General features: G+C 33.8%; 1 protein-coding gene across 3 annotated transcripts in view; it reads left to right on the forward strand.

Annotated features, from left to right (window-relative positions):
• Nucleotides 1-14,873, forward strand: part of ZMYM2 (zinc finger MYM-type containing 2) — a 107,027-nt gene extending 92,154 nt beyond the window's left edge. For all 3 annotated transcript variants that reach the window (XM_055317262.1, XM_055317261.1, XM_055317263.1), the window contains 4 exons: nt 10,404-10,518; nt 11,401-11,652; nt 11,925-12,045; nt 13,363-14,873. In XM_055317262.1, coding sequence (XP_055173237.1) covers nt 10,404-10,518; nt 11,401-11,652; nt 11,925-12,045; nt 13,363-13,555 — 681 coding nt within the window. In that variant the 3' untranslated portion in view covers nt 13,556-14,873. The remainder of the gene's footprint in view (nt 1-10,403; nt 10,519-11,400; nt 11,653-11,924; nt 12,046-13,362) is intronic.
• Nucleotides 14,874-17,879: the final 3,006 nt, after the last annotated feature.

A 17,879-nucleotide genomic window follows, 5' to 3' on the forward strand; every position in this document is an offset into this window, starting at 1 on the left:
TTGTGACCCACTATGTCATCGATTCTGGAGAATGTTCCATGTGCACTCAAAAAGAAAGGTTTTTCTGCTGCTTTAGGTTTGAAATGTTTTGAATTTACCTGTTAAGTCCATCTGGTCCAGTTAGTCCTTTAAAGTCCTTGTTTCCCTGTTGATCCTTTGCTTAGATGATCTGTCTTTTGCTGTGAGTGGGGTGTTACAGTCTCGAACTGTTATTATTATCAATTAATTTCTTTGTTATTAATTGGTTTATATATTCAGCTGCTCCTAGTTTGGAGCATGAATATTTACAATTGTTAGAGCTTCTTGTTGAATGAATTCCTTTATTATGCTATAATATCCTTTTCATCTCTTACTACAGTCTTTGATTTAAAGCCTTCAGCCCAGATTATGATCTTGGAGGCCCGGGATTGAGTCCCATGCTGGGCTCCCTGCATGGAGCCTGCTTCTCCTTCTGCCTGTGTCTATGCCTCTTTCTCTCTCTCTCTCTCTGTGTATGTGTGTGTCTCATGAATAAATAAATAAAATCTTAATAAAATAAAATCTAATTTGTCTGGGGATGCCTGCCTTCGGCTCAGGGTGTGATCCCGGAGTCCTGGGATTGAGTCCCATATCGGGCTCCCTGCATGGAACCTGCTTCTCCTGTCTCTGCCTCTCTCTGTGTGTCTCTCATGAATAAATAAGTAAAATCTTAAAAAAAAAAAAAAATCTAGTTTGTCTGATGTAAGGATGGCTACTCCAGCTCTCTTTTGACGTCCATGAGCATGATAAATGGTTCTCTCACTTTCTATGTAGAGGTGTCTTTGTCTAAAGTGAGTCTCTTGTAAACAGCATATTGATGTCTTTATTTTTAATCCATTCTGATACCCTGTGTCTTTTGATTGAAGCATTTTAGTCCATTTACATTCAGAGTAATTATTGATAGATATTAATTTAGTGCCATTGTATTACCTGTAAAGTCACTGTGTTTGTAGATTGTCTCTGTTCCTTTCTATTCTTTGTTACTTTTGGTCTCTCTTTCTGCTCAAAAGTTCCCCTTTAATATTTCTTGCAGAGATGGTTTAGTGGTCACAAACTCCTTTAGTTTTTGTCTCGGAAACTCTCTCTCCTATTCTGAATGATAGCCTTGCTGGATAAAATATTTTTGGCTGCATATTTTTCCCATTTTACACGTTGAATATATCCTGCCACTACTTTCTGGCCTACCAGGTCTCTGTGGACAGGCCTGCTGCCAGCCTTATGTGTCTACCTTTATAGGTTAGGATCTTTTTTCCCTAGCTGCTTTCAGACTTCTGTCATTATTTTTGTATTTTGTGAGTTTCACTATGGTATGCCCTGATGTTGACCTATTTTTATTGATTTTGAGGAGCATTCTCTGTGCCTCTTGAAGTTGAATGCCTGTTTTCTTCCCCAGACTAGGGAAGTTCTCAGATATAATTTGTTCAAATAAACCTTCTGCCCCTTTATCCCACTGCTCTCCTGGGACTTCTATGATGATGGGCATTATTTTGCTTTATGGAGTTGCTGAGTTCCCTAAACCTGCCTTCCTGATCTAATAGCTTTCTTTCCCTCTTCTCTTCAGCTTCATTATTTTCCATAATTTTATCTTCTATAGTGTTTCTCTGTCCTGTTCTCTCTTCTCGTTCTCTAGTCCTTGTTGTGATTATATCCAGTAGGTTTGCATCTCAGTTACAGCATTTTTTATTTTGGCCTGACTAGCTTTTAGGTCTTTTATCTCTGCAGGCAGGGTTTCTCTGGTGTCTTCTATGCTTTTTTCAAATCCTGCTAGTAGTCTTATGACTATTGATCTAAATTCTTGTTCAGATACATTGCTTATATCTATTTTGAGTAGGTCCCTGGCTGTAATATCTTCCCGATCTTTCTTTTGTGGAGCATTCCTCCATCTTGTCATTTTAGCTAAGTTTCTGTCTTCTTTTGCGTGTTACGAAAGTTTGTTATATTTTCTCCACCTGAGAGTAATGCTGTATTAAAAAGAGGTCATACACTGACCAGGGCCTGGTACTTAAGGAAGTGTTTCTGGTGTATGTTGTGAACACTCTCCTGTTGGATTTTGCCTGTTCTTTCTCACTGGTCAGTCCTGTGCAGGATTCCTCTTTTCTTGCAGTGGGGAGTGTTTGGACATTTATCTAGGTACGCTTTGATTTGTTTGTTGAAAAAAAGGATGGGAAAAAGGAAAGAAAGAAAAAAAAAAGGGAAAAACACAGGAAAGCCTGTTCCACAAGGAAGAGAAAAGGAAAAGGAATGAAAAAAAAAAAACAGACAATTTAAAAAATTACTATAAGCCTGATTTCAAGAAAAAAGATGCCTGATCCTAACAGAAAAGGAAATGAAAAAAAAAAAAAACAAAAAAAAAAAACAGCAAAGTAACAAGCAAAAAACTATAAGCCTGATTCCAGTGGAAAGAAGTAGTACAGCCTGGTCCTATTTCCACCAGAACTGAAGAGGATACTTTGAAGCCCCTATATGATCAGTAGACTTGGTGCAGGTAGTATGCTGCCTGTGTTGCTCTTCTGGGGGAGTTCCCTGCTGTGCTAGTTTGGTGTCTGCCCTGCCCCATTAAAGTATTTGCCAGGCACTTGGGGGCTGGGTTTGATGTAAGCGACTCCCCTGGGGGCTGCTGTGTTGCTCTCTCAAGTCTGAACATGTTGGTAAGGAGGCTAAAATGGCACCACCCCATTCATTTCAACTGCTCTCTCCTTTCTCTCTGCCCGAGGAAAGCGTTCCTTTCCCTCCGGAGTATGGATACTTTTCTCTCCCTCAGTTTACTTCCATGTACCTTGTACCTTCCATGAGGTCTCACTCCAATCATGGAGGTCCTTCTTCCAGTCCTCAGATTGATTTCCTCCAAGTGATCTGACCTCAGCACAGCTCTGTTTGAGGAATGAGGAAAACCCAGGGTCCCCCTACTTCTCTGCCATCTAAACTCCAACTCTTTGTGTTGTTTTAATCCACCTGTACTTTTTTTGTATGTTTTGGGTTCTGTATAAAATTTCAGTTAAAAATGGCTTCTGCTAGGGATCCCTGGGTGGCGCAGCGGTTTGGTGCCTGCCTTTGGCCCAGGGCGCGATCCTGGAGACCCGGGATCGAATCCCACATCGGGCTCCCGGTGCATGGAGCCTGCTTCTCTCTCTGCCTATGTCTCTGCCTCTCTCTCTTTCTCTCTCTGTGACTATCATAAATAAATAAAAATTAAAAAAAAATGGCTTCTGCTAGAAATTCAGCTTACAAACTAGTATCTAGATAACATTAAATTACAGTGTAATAAATGATAAAATAAAATAAAAAATAAAAAAAATGGGGATCTCTGTCCTACCCATCTCCATTCCACCTTCACTTCCTGTAAAGTCAAATATTCTTTGTTCTCTTAGTTGTTTCCTCTGACAATTACTTATATGTAGAAATATAATTGATTTTTGTAAAATTCATTTTATATTCTGTATATACCAATTCATGGTTAGTTCAAGTACATGTTTTTTTTCTTAGATATTTCTACATATATAATCATGTCTGAATAAAGACAGTTTTACTTCTTTCTCGTGTGCCTGCATGTCTTCTTTTTCCTGTCTTATTACATCAGAGATCTCAGGCCTCCTCCCACCTCCTAACATTTAATGCAAGTGATGAGAGTAAAACCCTTAGATTGTTTCTGATTCTTGGGGGAGATCCTTCACCATTATGTATGATGTTGCCTGTAGGTTTTTTGTAATTTCCTATTACCAGGAAATTTTCTTCTATTTCCTAACTGGCTGAAAATTTTTCATAGGTTTTTATTTTGTTGCTGAGAGGATTTTTTTCTCCTTTTTATCCTTCCAAATTTTTATTTAAGTTCCAGTTAGTTAATATTGCTATTTTTATCGTTAAAGGTTATTCAATTTTGTCAATTGCCTTTTCTGCATCTATTGAAACAATCATATGGTTTTTGTCCCTTTTTCTGTGAATAATGGCATATCAATTTTCAGATGTTAAATCAACCTTGAATTTCTGAGAGAGACTCTGTTTGATAATGATATATCATCCTTTTTATATATTGCTGATTATAAACTTGCTAATTTACCATTAGTGGCTTGGCAAATGTCCATAGTCTTTCCCTGGCTTTGATATTGGGATAATACCACTGGCTTCATTAAATGAATTGGGAAGTGTCCCTTCCTCCAATTTCCTGAAAGAATTTGTGGGAATTGGTATTATTCCTTCCTTAAATCCTTATGGGTCTGGTTTTTGTTTGTTTGTTTGTTTTGTTTTGTTTTGTATTTTTGTTTGAGGTGGTTTTAAATTAAGTCAATTCATGTAATTGCTATAGAGTTAGTTTCTCTTTCTTTTGAGTACATTTTGGCAGTTTTATCTTTAAAGAAATTTACGCATTTCATCAAAGCTGTCAAATTTTTGTTAGTATAGGTTGGTAATATTCCCTTATCCTTTTAATGTCTGTAGGATGTGCTTATCCTTCTTTCATCCCCAATACTGATAATTTGTGTCTTCTTTTTGTTTTGGGCAATCTAACTGAGAAAACAGACTTTTTTTTTTTAAGAATCAGACTTTCTTAAAGGGTAAGATAGTAAATAATATAGGCTTTGCTGGCCAAAGGGCAAAAATCTACAATGTTCTGTAGCTACTTAGAGAACACATTAAAAATGTAACTGTTTATAGATGTAAAACAAAACAGAACAGAACAGTCCTTATTAGTTTATAGGTTGTGAAAAACAGATGGCTAGTGGGATTGGGCCTAATTGGGCTAGGGTTCTTTCTAGTCTGCCTGTATTGCTGATGAAGCTAAGGTTTTTCAGTTTTCTTTTGTTGATCTTTTCAGAGCTTTTGGTTTCATTGATTTTTCTGTTTTTCTGTTTTTTCTTTTTTTGAATCTCTGGTCTCTAGTTCTTTTCTTAATTTGTTCTTTCTTTCTAGCTTAAGATAATTGATTATAGACCTTTTTTCTTTTCTGGTAAAACATTTAAAGCTATAGATTTTCTTCTATGAACTAGTTTACCTCCATTCCACAAATTTTTGTTATATTTTCATTTTCTTTAAGTAAAAATAATTGGCTGCTTCCTTATAACCCTGTTACAGGAGGTTGAATCTCTGGGTTGCTTTTTTCTGAATGGATTATGTAAATATTAGAATTCCAATTACTGTTAGAGGTTTTAGAGCTAAATGGATTATATAATGAATGATTATAAATGATGTCTTTAAGTTCTTCTTTCGAAATTTTTTTATTGTGGTAAAATAAATATAAAACTTAACCATATTAATTTAATTTAATTTAAAGTGTAGAAGTCAGTGGTATTAAGTACCTTGGTAATCCTGTGCACATTCACACCATCCATACTGATAATTCTTCTTCTTGCACAACTGAAATGCTTTACCCAGTAGGCAGTAACTCCTCATTCTCTCCTCCCTCTCCCCCTGGCAATCCCATTCTGTTTTTTGTCTCCATATTTTTGATTACTCTAGGTATCTTGTATAAGTGAAATCATACAGTATTACTCTTTTTGTGACTGGCTTATTGCACTTAGCATAATGTCCTCAAATTTTATCTATTCTATAGCATATGTCAGAGTTACCTCTTCTATTTTTACAGGTTCTTTATGTACTAAAGAATGTCTCCTCAAAAAAGTTTTTAACTGCTGAACTCTATACTTTAAAATAGTAAAGATGATAAATTTTGTGGGTTTTTTTTAATACACTTGAAAATTTTCTTTTACTTTTCTCATCATTGGACATTTTCACAGACTTGATTTAATTTTGTAAAAGACTGTTTGGTATTTCTAAGCAGCTTTAAAAATAATCCTAAAATTCAGTGTAAAAATAAGGTATCTAAAATATACTTTCTGGAAATCATTGCTGTTTAATGTTACTTCAAGGATGTGTACAGAAATAGCAGCTATTTTTGTAAGGGTGTGCATATTTATCCGTTCGATTTACTGGTTTTGTACATATATGACAATAAAAATAAGATAATGTTGAAGTATGATTTTCTTAGATTTGTGTTTAGAAGAAATAACATCTTTAGTTGTGAGGACTAAGTCTTGTGAATATAGGTAGGTAAACAGGTAGCTGCTTCTGTATTGTATATTGAAATGTTAAATGTAATTAAATGGATGTTTAACTGGGTGTTATATGAAAGGGGAGCACAGCATTTTTTTTCCTCCCTAACAAACGAAATAGTTGATTTTCCCCTTGGCTTAATAAGGAATAATGATTATTGTTAAAAAAAGAAAATTACATGAAATCCCACTATCTTACACAGGTGAACACATGCATGCCCCCAAACCAAGTGCCATTGTCAGTGGAACTGTGGATACCCTTTTCCTGAATCCTCCCACCTCATCATGGTTAGCTAGATATGTATGCTTCTCTGTGTTTTTGTTATGAACATGTAAAAGGTATAGTTTGTCAGCTAAGAACATGGAACCATATTAATCACTTTTGTACTATAGCTTCCTTCCCTCTGTTTCCCAATACATTGTGGCAGTCGCTAAGTCAGGTGAACAGGCTTAATTGTATATCTTGTTTGAGTTCTGTATAATTGTTTTTTTTTTTTTGATAGTTAAATTCTATTAAAATACATCCAGCATTCTAAAACATTTAATATTTTTTTTGATTCAGAAAGGCCTTAATAATTTGCCTTATTTTTCATAGCAGTGGTGTAATACAGTCAGAGTTTTACTATACTAATCCTTATTTCATTGTTTTTTTTTTTTTCAGGAAATATTAGTTAAATGCTTATTGTATGCTGAACACTGAACATTGAAGTAGATATCAGAGATTACTTTTTTTTTTTTAATTGTTTACTGCTTTCTGTGCTAACTGCTTGACATATCATTTAATCCTCTCAACAACCTTACTATTCTTACCATTTTTTGGTGATGAAGGGAAGTTAAGTAGCTCACTCTGCTCAGGGATTTGAAATACATATACAAATGATATTTAAACAGCATCGTTCTCATGAATGGTATGGTGGTGGCACAGAAATAGGACTAATTGATTCTAAGGATGTAATCTGAAGAAATAGAACAGTGGTGAAGACCTTTAAATTGAGCTTTGAGGTATATATAGAAATTCTAGGCAAGAAGAATCAAGGAAGAACAATGACACTCCAAGAAGAGAGAAAAATACATATCACAGTTTTCCAGGAACTACTTGGCATGGCTAGAATGTAGAATGTGAAGTGTAGAGAGTTTGGGGGTGGGGTATGAAGTAGATAAGAATCATAGAGCAAAGGGCCTGTATTCATTGATAAAATGTTTAGACTTCATCTTTTATCCATGGTGAAACATGAAAGATATTAAGCATTTTTAACGATCACATTCAACATTTTTTTCTTGGAGGTATTTTTTCTGGTAGCTGATGGTTGGAATAATATTATTGAAATGCCAGAGCTGCTGATTTGTAGCTAAATTAATGGTGGGTTGTGTTTACATTGCTTTTTTGTTTTTAAATATTTATTTATCTTTAAATAAATGTGTGTTGAGTGTAGGGGGACAGGCAAAGGGAGAGGTAGAGAGAGAATCTGAAGCAGACTCACCACTGAGGGTGGAGTCCATGCTGGGCCTATCCCAGGACTCTGAGATCTGACCTGAGCTGAAATCCAGAGTCAAATGCTTAACCCACAGCCTCCCAGGCATCCTCTATGAATATAATTTTTGATTGAGATTGTTGCTCTTCAGACAGGCCTGGCCCATCAGGGCATTTTCTCCAGGATTACTTTCTAGGTGCTGCTGTCTTTGGCTTCTCATTTGCTTCTGAAAAGCACAAGTTACTGGGCTTTGGTGATAGGGAAGATTAGGTGTTTGTAAATTTTGTAGATTAGTTATTTGTAAATTGAGACTACTTTTAATGGAAAATAAAAATACCATAATATAGTATTACTTCACATACTACAGCAGTGACTCATAACATAAATTGTCATTCCTTCTGTAACAGTAAAAGCAGCAGATATTTTAATTTATCAAGGATTGCCAGAGAAGCCTTTTCAGAAGGACTGAGTGTTGACATATCATTTAGGAGCTACTTGTAGTAGAGCCGAGAGCCTAATAGTTTTTGGCTAGTTATTGTTAAAGTTCTGAATGTACATAAAAAGTACTTTCCCTTTGTTGCTTGACTTACTATAGTTGAAGATTATTTCAGAATCACTTACCTCTTTATTTTATTTTATTATTATGTATGCTGCTCTATGTTAGGAACAAAAAATATAAATTGCTATTCCAAACATGAGGATTTCACTTTTGTGATTGTTTTCTATAATGTGCCCTAAATTTACATTTTAAAAATGTCTAGGGACCCTACTTAAAAAAATATTTATAGAGGTACCTCATTGGTTAAGTGTACAACTCGTGATTTTAGTAGCTCAGGTCTTGATCTCAGGCTGGTGAGTTTAGGCCCCAACTTGGGCTCCCTGCTAGTTGTGGAGCCTACTTAAAAAACAACAATAAAACTTTAAAAAAATATTTGTAGTCTCATTAGATAGATCAAAGTGTGATACTGCGTTTTAACCATTTAATGCTGCAATAATAACGAGAATTTCCAGATAGCTCGAAAATAGTTTAATTCCAGTCCTCTGACTAACCTAAAAGCAGAGGAAGCTCTGACGTTGTTACTTCATTGATTGCCAGGCACTTGGTTTGCATCCTATTTGAAAGGGGCATTAGTTAGGAATTTTTGTTCTGCTGTTTTGAAATTATGATGGCCAATCTTCCTTCTGATTAGTAGTACTAATATTAGATCAGATGATGATATGCTAGTCTGATTTTTTTTTTAAAGATTTTATTTATGTATTCATGAGAGACACACAGAGAGAGTCAGAGACATAGGCAGAAGGAGGAGCAAGCTCCCCATAGGGAGCTTGATGTGAGACTCTATCCCAGGACCCCGGGATCATACCTGGAGCCAAAGGCAGACGCTCAACCACTGAGCCACCCAGGTGCCCTGCTAGTCTGATTTTTGATTAGTATATGTATATATATCTTTTCATCCTTTAATTTTTCATTTATCTGTGTCCTCATGTTTAAAATAGGTGTCTTGAGGCATCTCCCTGCCTCAGTTGAAAGAGTATGCAACTCTTGATCTTGGGGTTATGCGTTTGAGTACCATGTTGGGTGTAGAGATTCCTTTAAAAAAAAAAAAAGGTGTCTTGTAAGTAGCATATTGTTAGGCTTCTTCTTTTTTTTTTTTTAATCCAGTTGACCAATCTTGTTTTGCTGTGTTTAGACCAACAAGTTTTTGCCTTTTTTAATAAAGGACCAGAGAGTAAACATTTTATTTGGTCTTTGTGGTCCCACTGGTCTGTGTCATGCACCCATTCAATTTTGCCATTGTAGTATGAAAGCAGACTTGGGCAGTATGCAGATGTCAATCTTGTCTGTATTTCAAGAAACCTTTATTGGCAGAAATAGGCAGTGGGCCAGATTTGGCTCAAGGACTCTAGTTTGCCACCTGGTTTACCTTTTATACTCAGTGTAATCACATTTTCATTGGATGAAAATCTGTCCTCCTGGTTGTGTTGTATTTGTTCTATCTATTCTTTGTGGGGTATTTTGTTTTGTTTTTCTTTCTCTGCTCTCTTTTCAATTAGTTATTTTTCTATGATTGTATTTTATCTCCACTACTGGTTTATTTATGCCTTTTTGTAGTGATTGCCCTAGAATTTAATATGCATCTTCAGTTATTTACCCTCCAAATTATTTTATCTCTTTATGTATAATGTATGAACCTTAAAATAGTGTAAGTTTTCCAACTCTTGCCTCCTGTTCTCTGTGCTATTGTCATACATTTTACTTTTACATTATTTTATTTTTAGATTACATTGGAGAGAGACTTTGCAAACTTTAGTGTTTAAATTATTCTTTAACAACTCTGACTGTTAAGGTTTGTCATAGTAAGTTGTTAGAGTCATTAATTTGTGTGACTCACAGGAGTTAAACAAAGAGAGGCAGTAAGTAAAAAAGCCTTAGCCTGACAAAGATTGCTAGAAGAGATCCTCAGACAGCTACAGAGTAACATTTTATCCCGTCTGTACCATTCACAATTTTTCTTTTAATTACTTTTACTGGAAAGTCTAATTTTGTTTTTTCTCCATGTGCTATATAATAAGCATTAGAGCCAGATATTCTGCTTTTATCTGACAGACTGAAGATTTCTCCCAGTTCTTACATTCTGGATTCTTAGATGTGTATTTCAGCTTTGAGTTTTTTAGGCAACAGAGTAATTGGTAACTTTATGATTTTTACATACATAGATAAAGCCAGTAATCTCTCATGTTGCATTACTATGCCTCTTTTTCATAGACATAAGATTTCTTTCTTTCTTAAGACATAGAGAATATAAGTAATGTATTCACTACTTAAAATTAGTTGGTTTTTCCTTCAAGAAACTTTTTTTTTTTTTTGTAGTACTTGTGTGGTAGTAATCGAAAAGACAACATATTTATTGATCCAGGATACCAAACATTTGAGCAAGAATTGAATAAAATACTCCGAAGTTGGCAACCCAGCATACTTCCAGATGGTAATACTCTTTTTATTTTTTTAAAAAGATTTGGTAATTTATTTTAGAGAGCACACATGCATGCGAGTTGGAGGAGGGGTCAAAGGGAGAGGAGGGTGAGGGAAAGAGAATCTCCAGTAGATTCTCTGCTGAGTGTGGAGCCCCATGCAGTACTCCGTTTTATGACCCTGAGATCATGACATGAGCTGAAGTCAAGAGTCGAATGCTTAACCAACTGAGCCACCCAGGTGTCCCTGTAATGCCTTTTAAATAAGGCATTCCATTGCTAACTTGCTGCTGGGATTTTTATTTTTATAGGAAGCATATTAGAAATAATTAGGGAATAATTTAAATTAGATGGCATATTTTTCAGTATATCTATTCATGAACTTACTGTTCATCTTTTGTTGAGTTAGAAATGAATGTAGTTGATAACTACTGTTTATGAAGAATTTTGTAATAAATGTGACCCTCTTTCTCTGGAGTAAGACACTGGATGTTTATTTCATAAGGCCTCTAGGGGATAATACTGTAATGTAAATTTCTCTAAGAAATCTGTTTCAGGTGTGTGAAGAAAATATGTTTGTGAATGGAAATCAACGATCTTTTTTCAGGAATTCTACAGGTTTAAATTCCTTTCTGACCTTCTGTGCTTGTCCTACAGAAGAACAGAAGCAAACATCTAGCCCCTTACTCCAGAGATGCTAGTTCCATAGTCTAGTGTGTCTCCCCTAGCCTCTTTTTTTAAAGAGCTGCATAGGGAATTCTGAAATTCATTCCAGTTTTGACCTGGTGTGAATGGAGGATTGGAATAGGTTTGCTCTGGAATTAACTTTATTTTTTAGATGATTAAATTAAAATTGTTTTATTGTAATTCTTTAAAAATATTTCTCTTTATTTAAGGGTCAATTTTTTCTCGAGTTGAAGAAGATTATCTCTGGAGGATAAAACAGCTAGGATCACACTCTCCTGTAGCTCTTCTGAATACCCTGTTCTACTTTAACACTAAGTATTTTGGCCTGAAAACAGTGGAACAACACTTAAGACTTTCCTTTGGCACTGTATTTAGGCACTGGAAAAAAAATCCTTTAACAATGGAAAACAAAGCATGTCTTCGATACCAAGTGTCTTCCTTATGTGGAACAGATAATGAAGGTAGTATAACATTTTTATTTTCAGGTCGTCTGTGGCAAGGATAGCCAAACTTAGCCTTACTTAATAAAGACTACCGTAGGTCACTTGTCAGGAATCTAAGGACTGCTATTTTCATGAAGTAAGACAACTTCTTAAAACATCTTAGTTCATTCTGTTAGAAAAATTGTGAGTTACCAGAAGCCACATATTTGGTATAGTAGATACTAGGAGTGAATAGTATATCCTTTCTTCAAGATTGGTCTTAGGAGTTTATGTTATTTTTATTTTTTAAGATAAAATTACTACTGGAAAAAGAAAACATGAAGATGATGAGCCAGTATTTGAACAAATTGAAAATACAGCCAATCCGTCTAGATGTCCTGTGAAAATGTTTGAATGCTACTTGTCTAAAAGGTAAGTGTTAATGATATTTAATTTTTCAAATGGTAGTATGGGTTAGTTGCCTTGAATTTAACATTACAAAGTGACTTTTTTTTCACTGATCTTTTTTTAGATTTTTCTCTCTCTCCTCATGCCTAATGTTTGTAGTCTCATTATTATAAAATACCCAGCTTATACTTTATACTTTAGGATTAGAGCTTATGTCATCTTTTAAACTACAGTAATCCCAATGATTATATTATATATAAATGCATAGGGCACAAACTGTTTTTGTAAAGGATCAGATAGTAAATGTTTTCAGCTTTTTTGGGTTATAGAGTCTCTGCTGCAGCTCTTCTGTTATTATAGCCAGAAAGCAACCATATACTATATGTCAATAATACTATATATTTTAAATTTATTTATAGTATATAGTTTTATTGTGTTATAAAATTTAACACAAACAAGTGATAGGCTATAATTTGCCCACTCCCCTGATGAAAAGGTATGTTCAAAGGTAGAATGGAGATGAAAATGAAGTACTTTACATTTAAGAGAAAACAGTCCCTTAAGGTTGGAAAGATATAGTGTTGAAAAATATAATAGTTTTACTACTACCACTGCCCGCCCCCCAATCTCATAAGAACAGACATTTTCGAAAATTTTAAACCAGTGAAATGTTTACAGATCATAAATTATTTTATGCTTGTCCATTGCTTTATATATGTACTCTTTAATTTTCAAAGAGTTGAAAGTATATTTCAATATACTTATGAATTAAGTATATTTTCTTATGTAAAGTTTTATAAGTTATGATGAGGTCCCCAGGTTAGTTCTTAAAAACTCATAAAAGTAATGGTGTCATCTATAGATTAGAAACTCCTATTTTACTATTATCTTGTTGGTATTTTAAAAGTTAAAATTTCTTTTGTAAAATGCTATTGGGTAATTTTATTTTATGAGCGACTGTATTTCATCAATTTTAAGACACATTTTTCAGATTTTACTATTTCTGAAACTGGGATGCATGTTATGTTTACATTTTAAAATTGTAATTGGCAGCATTTTACTGGTTGAGTGGCAGTTTTAAAGTAATGATTAAAAATATTGTTTCTATTGTTTTGGATTCAGTGAAATACAGAATTTAAATTGTGGTGGGAAAATAATCTTTCATCACAGAAATTAACTTCCAATATATCTTAATGATAGAATATTTAATGTAAGTAATGAGACGTGGTCTGACCACATGGTACGGTTAATAGTAATGGAATTATTCTTGGAAGGAAAAAAGAAAGTTTGGGGGAGTTTTGTGTATATACTGTGAAATTGACTTTTTCCTTTCTCCCAAAGTCCACAGAATCTTAATCAGAGAATGGATGTTTTTTATTTGCAACCAGAATGCTCTAGTTCTACAGATAGTCCTGTCTGGTACACATCTACTTCACTGGACCGAAACACCTTGGAAAATATGCTTGTACGGGTTCTTTTAGTAAAAGATATTTATGATAAAGACAATTATGAACTGGATGAAGACACAGACTAAAAAGGAACATTTCAGAAGCAATCGGGATAAAACAGCATTAGATAGTCATGCTGCTAGATCTTTATTATGGAAAACATTTCAAGTTTACTCCTTCTGTTTTGAGTTTTGTAGCAGTGTACCCACACTGGGTATTACCATGTAAATAATCTGTGAGTGAAAGTTGCCATTATTCTATGTAGTGGTTTTAGGATACTTAACAAATACATTCAAATTCTTTTTTTTATTATTTATTTGATTAGGTATGTTTGTAACTTTTTACATTACAAAATACGAATGAGAATGTGCCATGTATAATTTTTTTCTTGTAGTAAGAAACATCCATATTGCACAACTCTACTGTTGCAAAGCTTCCCTGAAAGGAGGCTCTTTTACTGGGTTCTTGACCAGATGGTTGTGTATGGGTAGCACTACTAAAAGTTTAGAACTTGCAGTGTCTTTCAGAATTTTTAAAATAAACTGTAAACTAATAGGCTGGGTTTTTTGTTTTGTTTTTTGGGGGTTTTGTTTGTTTTGTTTTATGTTTCAGTTACTGAAGCCTTACAAGGTTGTGTAGAGAGATACCATCTTCTGTACCAAAAATAGACAAGAGAATGCTGTCAATATTGGTGTACTGTAATGTGAATCTATACTGGTGAAAACAACTTTTTGTTCCCCTTATTAAAACCTTAGTGTCCTTTTCTCATTTGTGGCTTTCTGCATCACCCCAGTCAACAATAAAAAAAAAAAATATATATATATATATATATGTATATATATATGTATGTATATATGTGTGTGTATATATATATATGAAGAATGATGTTGAAAACATGATCATTGAGACATTTTCTTTGTAAAAATGTCCAATGAAACTACAGAATTCTGTTTTCTATGCCAACCATAAGTATCCAAAATCCCATTCATTTATAGAAGTTTGATTTTTTTCTTTTCCCCCTTCCCCTTAAAAATAGAGATCATGTTGCAGTATCTGAGTAGTACTCTAAAAACTTTACCAATTTTATTAGAAATTTTGTATTGCCTTCAAATATGACTGATGCATATGTTGGATAAAATTATTTTTAGAAATGCCACTCCCAAAATAGTTGTTATAGAAAGTCAAGCTAGTTTAAATAAGATAGTATCACATTTTACTATGAAGATTACCAGTGTAGTAATTCTGATATTTCAGATGATTGAAGAAGAAAAAGAAACTGATGGATAAGATAAAGTCTATCTTGAAGGAAGTCACATTTGATGTTAGATTGTTTGGCTTTTAAAATTTAATTACTTCTTATAGAAGATTGCATTAAAAAACTTTGTGCTTCTGCATAGCAATTTATCCGTTGCAGACCTTTTCTTTTAGAACAAGGAAGTTTACTTAAAATCCTACTTTATAAAGACTAAGCAAAATGCTAGCTGCAAATTATTATAAAGAAATCATTTGGCTGAATTCCTAGAGCATGTGTGTAATCATATTGTCTTGTTTCTGATTCCTGACTCATCATGGTGACATTAGTTTTTTAAAATTGTTGGGGGGAATTTGGGCTATTTTCCACAGTGGTTAGGCAATGTCTACATGTCCCTTAGATATTTCTCTCTTGCTTAGGATAAATGTTAGCATTCAGAAGAAATTTTCTCAATCATGATATGGAAAATTTCACAAGTGTAATCACTGTATATTTAAGCAATAATTATCAGAAATGTTTTTGGCATAAAATTACTTTATAATGTTCTAACTTGTTTTATAAGTTTGAATAACATTTCTGTCCCTTAATTTTATATTTGTTGATTTGATAATCAGACTGACAGTAGCAAATCTGATATTAGTTTACTAAAATAGATTGCTCATTGTTTAATGAAGAAAAGTGGGTAACGTATTTAAAATATATACTACAAAAATTTTCCTCATACTTACCTTTTTCCGGAAGTACTTCAAGCACTTTTCCTATAAATGCATATTGTTGATTAAAAGGCGGTTAATCCTAACCATCTTTTATTCTTCAAAGTGGTGCTATATTCCATCAAGCAATAATGTTTGCCCCAAATGTCACTTAATGTTTATTCTACCAAATACCATACATTCTGCCATGGTACTATTAAGCACCTTGTCTTGCTATTTACATTTCCTTTATTGTACATTTTAGCTTTTCTAAACAAATGTCTACATAATTTTGATCTTAACATGATTGAGGATTTAGAGCTCTTGTTTTTGTCTTGAATGCAATCCAAGGATTGATTAACTTGACTCTCAGGGGGAAAAGAAAAAAAAACTTTATAAGAATTGTCGGTTCTGTGAAACTTATTTCACCTAGAATACATTTATTTCATTGGTTCCTGAATGTCCTTAATTTGTGTGGTCATAGCTGACTGCTGACAAAGAGGACAGTTAAATGGTAGCAGTTTCTTTTTGCTTCCAAGTGATTTCTGATGATAGCATCCTGTAAATATAACTTTATTGTCTTTAGATGTCTATTGGAGATACTATATTTTTTGTTCTGAAGATTTTGCCATTTAAAATGAATCAGAGTTTTTATTCATACTGAGAAGGGTGATTTTCCCATGCATATTGAATCTTCATTAACACAATTTTTGGGCTTTAAACTGTATTAGGTAATATAAGACATTAAAGGATTTTTCTAGGCAAGAAGTTCAAATTTTTTTTGGCCATAAAAATACTTCTATTAAAAAACAAAAACAAAAAAAATACTTCTATTACACAAGTTGTTACCAGTGTGTTAAACATAATTGAGATAGGGAGAAGATGCATATTGTACTGCGCATTCAAACTTTTGTCACTGTTTTTCTCATGGACTTTCCCTATGTCCTGGCCAATTTGGAGTGGGATAACTCATTTTTGGGACAATTTGAAAATGGGATAACGTGCTTATGCATAGTATTAAGGATTACAGTAATGGAGAAGTCCTAAAACTGCGAATTTTTGGTTTGTACTAGTCTTATGTGGGTTCATTGAATCCGAGATCTTAAATATTTTGCAGTCTTAAATCACTATAAAAATTTACACTTATTTTGCCAGTTATTTCCAAAATGTACTGTTATACATATGTCACTTAATGTTCTAAGTTAACACTGACTGTAGGATAATGTCCTTGTTCCCCTCATACAAAAATAGTCATGAAAGTGTACATGAAAATATTTTTAAAGAATAAATTTCTTTAACTAAATTATAATACTTTTGGATTTCCCCCCTTAATAAGCCCCTTGCTCATTTTTAGAGAAGTTCTTTGATTCAGTTAGTCCATTTTACTGTGTTTTTAGGAGTGGACCCTTGTAATGCTGTTTTCCAGTGTTAAGTTTTTTTTTTTTTTGTTTTTGGGTTTATCATACTTGAAAATGATACTAACAAAAATCTGATACATTTAGAAGTTGATGTCCAGAACAGGTTAACTGCATCAGTCTGGGTCTGAGAATAGAAACATCTAAAGTGTGGTGTCTCAATTTGTATTAATTTTTTTTTTCTTAGAAGCTAGATGATAGAGGGACTCCCAAAATAAGTTACTGTGATCCCCCTTGCCTTATAAGGAACTGGACAAAAGAAAGTTGTTTCTTAAAATCTGGGCAGATAGTGTCTTAAGTAATTATTGAATTAAGCTCATGAATTTAGGCCTTTTGAGAAAAAAGAACCAAAGAGAAACTAAGATTTAATATGTAAATACAGAATTAGAAATAGAACCAAAGAGAGGGTCACAGATCATTTGTGTCTACTGTTGGAGATCTTTCTATCATTGAAGGAAGGCAGGTGTAAATCCTAATTGAGTATATTTTATTTTCTGTTGTAGTACAGTGGAAAGAAAAATTACAGCTCTTTCTGGGACTTCCAACCACGTGTACTTTATTCTGTTTGGGCCTTGATTTCTAGATCTGTAAAATGAATTGATTTCTGATTCTGGAATTTCAAATTAAGCACAGTTGATACTAGGCTTAAGAGGCTTAGTAGTAAATCCTACAGATTTATGTGTGAAGCCTTATGATTTATTTAGACACATTTTCTTGGAAAGGGGAAAGATCTTTCCTAAAATAGCCTTAACACAGAAAGTATTAGTCCTGGTTTTTTATAAGTCCTATTCAGATAACTCCTCAGAAGTAAATTCAGCACATGAAAATTTATTATTATAAAACTTAACAGCCTATCTTTGTTACATATTTCCTCTGTGCCAAAGAACTGTTGCTAACCATGGTAGTTAAGGAGGAAGAGAAAAAGATTAAGAAGACAAAAGTGTTGCAGTTACGGGCTGTAAACAAGATATACTGTTCTACGTACATTTAACTACTAGAGAACATCGGATATATTCATGATAGTTTACAACAGAGAAGATGGTGTATACTC

The sequence above is a fragment of the Nyctereutes procyonoides genome, unplaced genomic scaffold, assembly GCF_905146905.1.
Source record: "Nyctereutes procyonoides isolate TBG_1078 unplaced genomic scaffold, NYPRO_anot_genome, whole genome shotgun sequence".
In the NCBI taxonomy this organism is placed as follows: domain Eukaryota; kingdom Metazoa; phylum Chordata; class Mammalia; order Carnivora; family Canidae; genus Nyctereutes; species Nyctereutes procyonoides.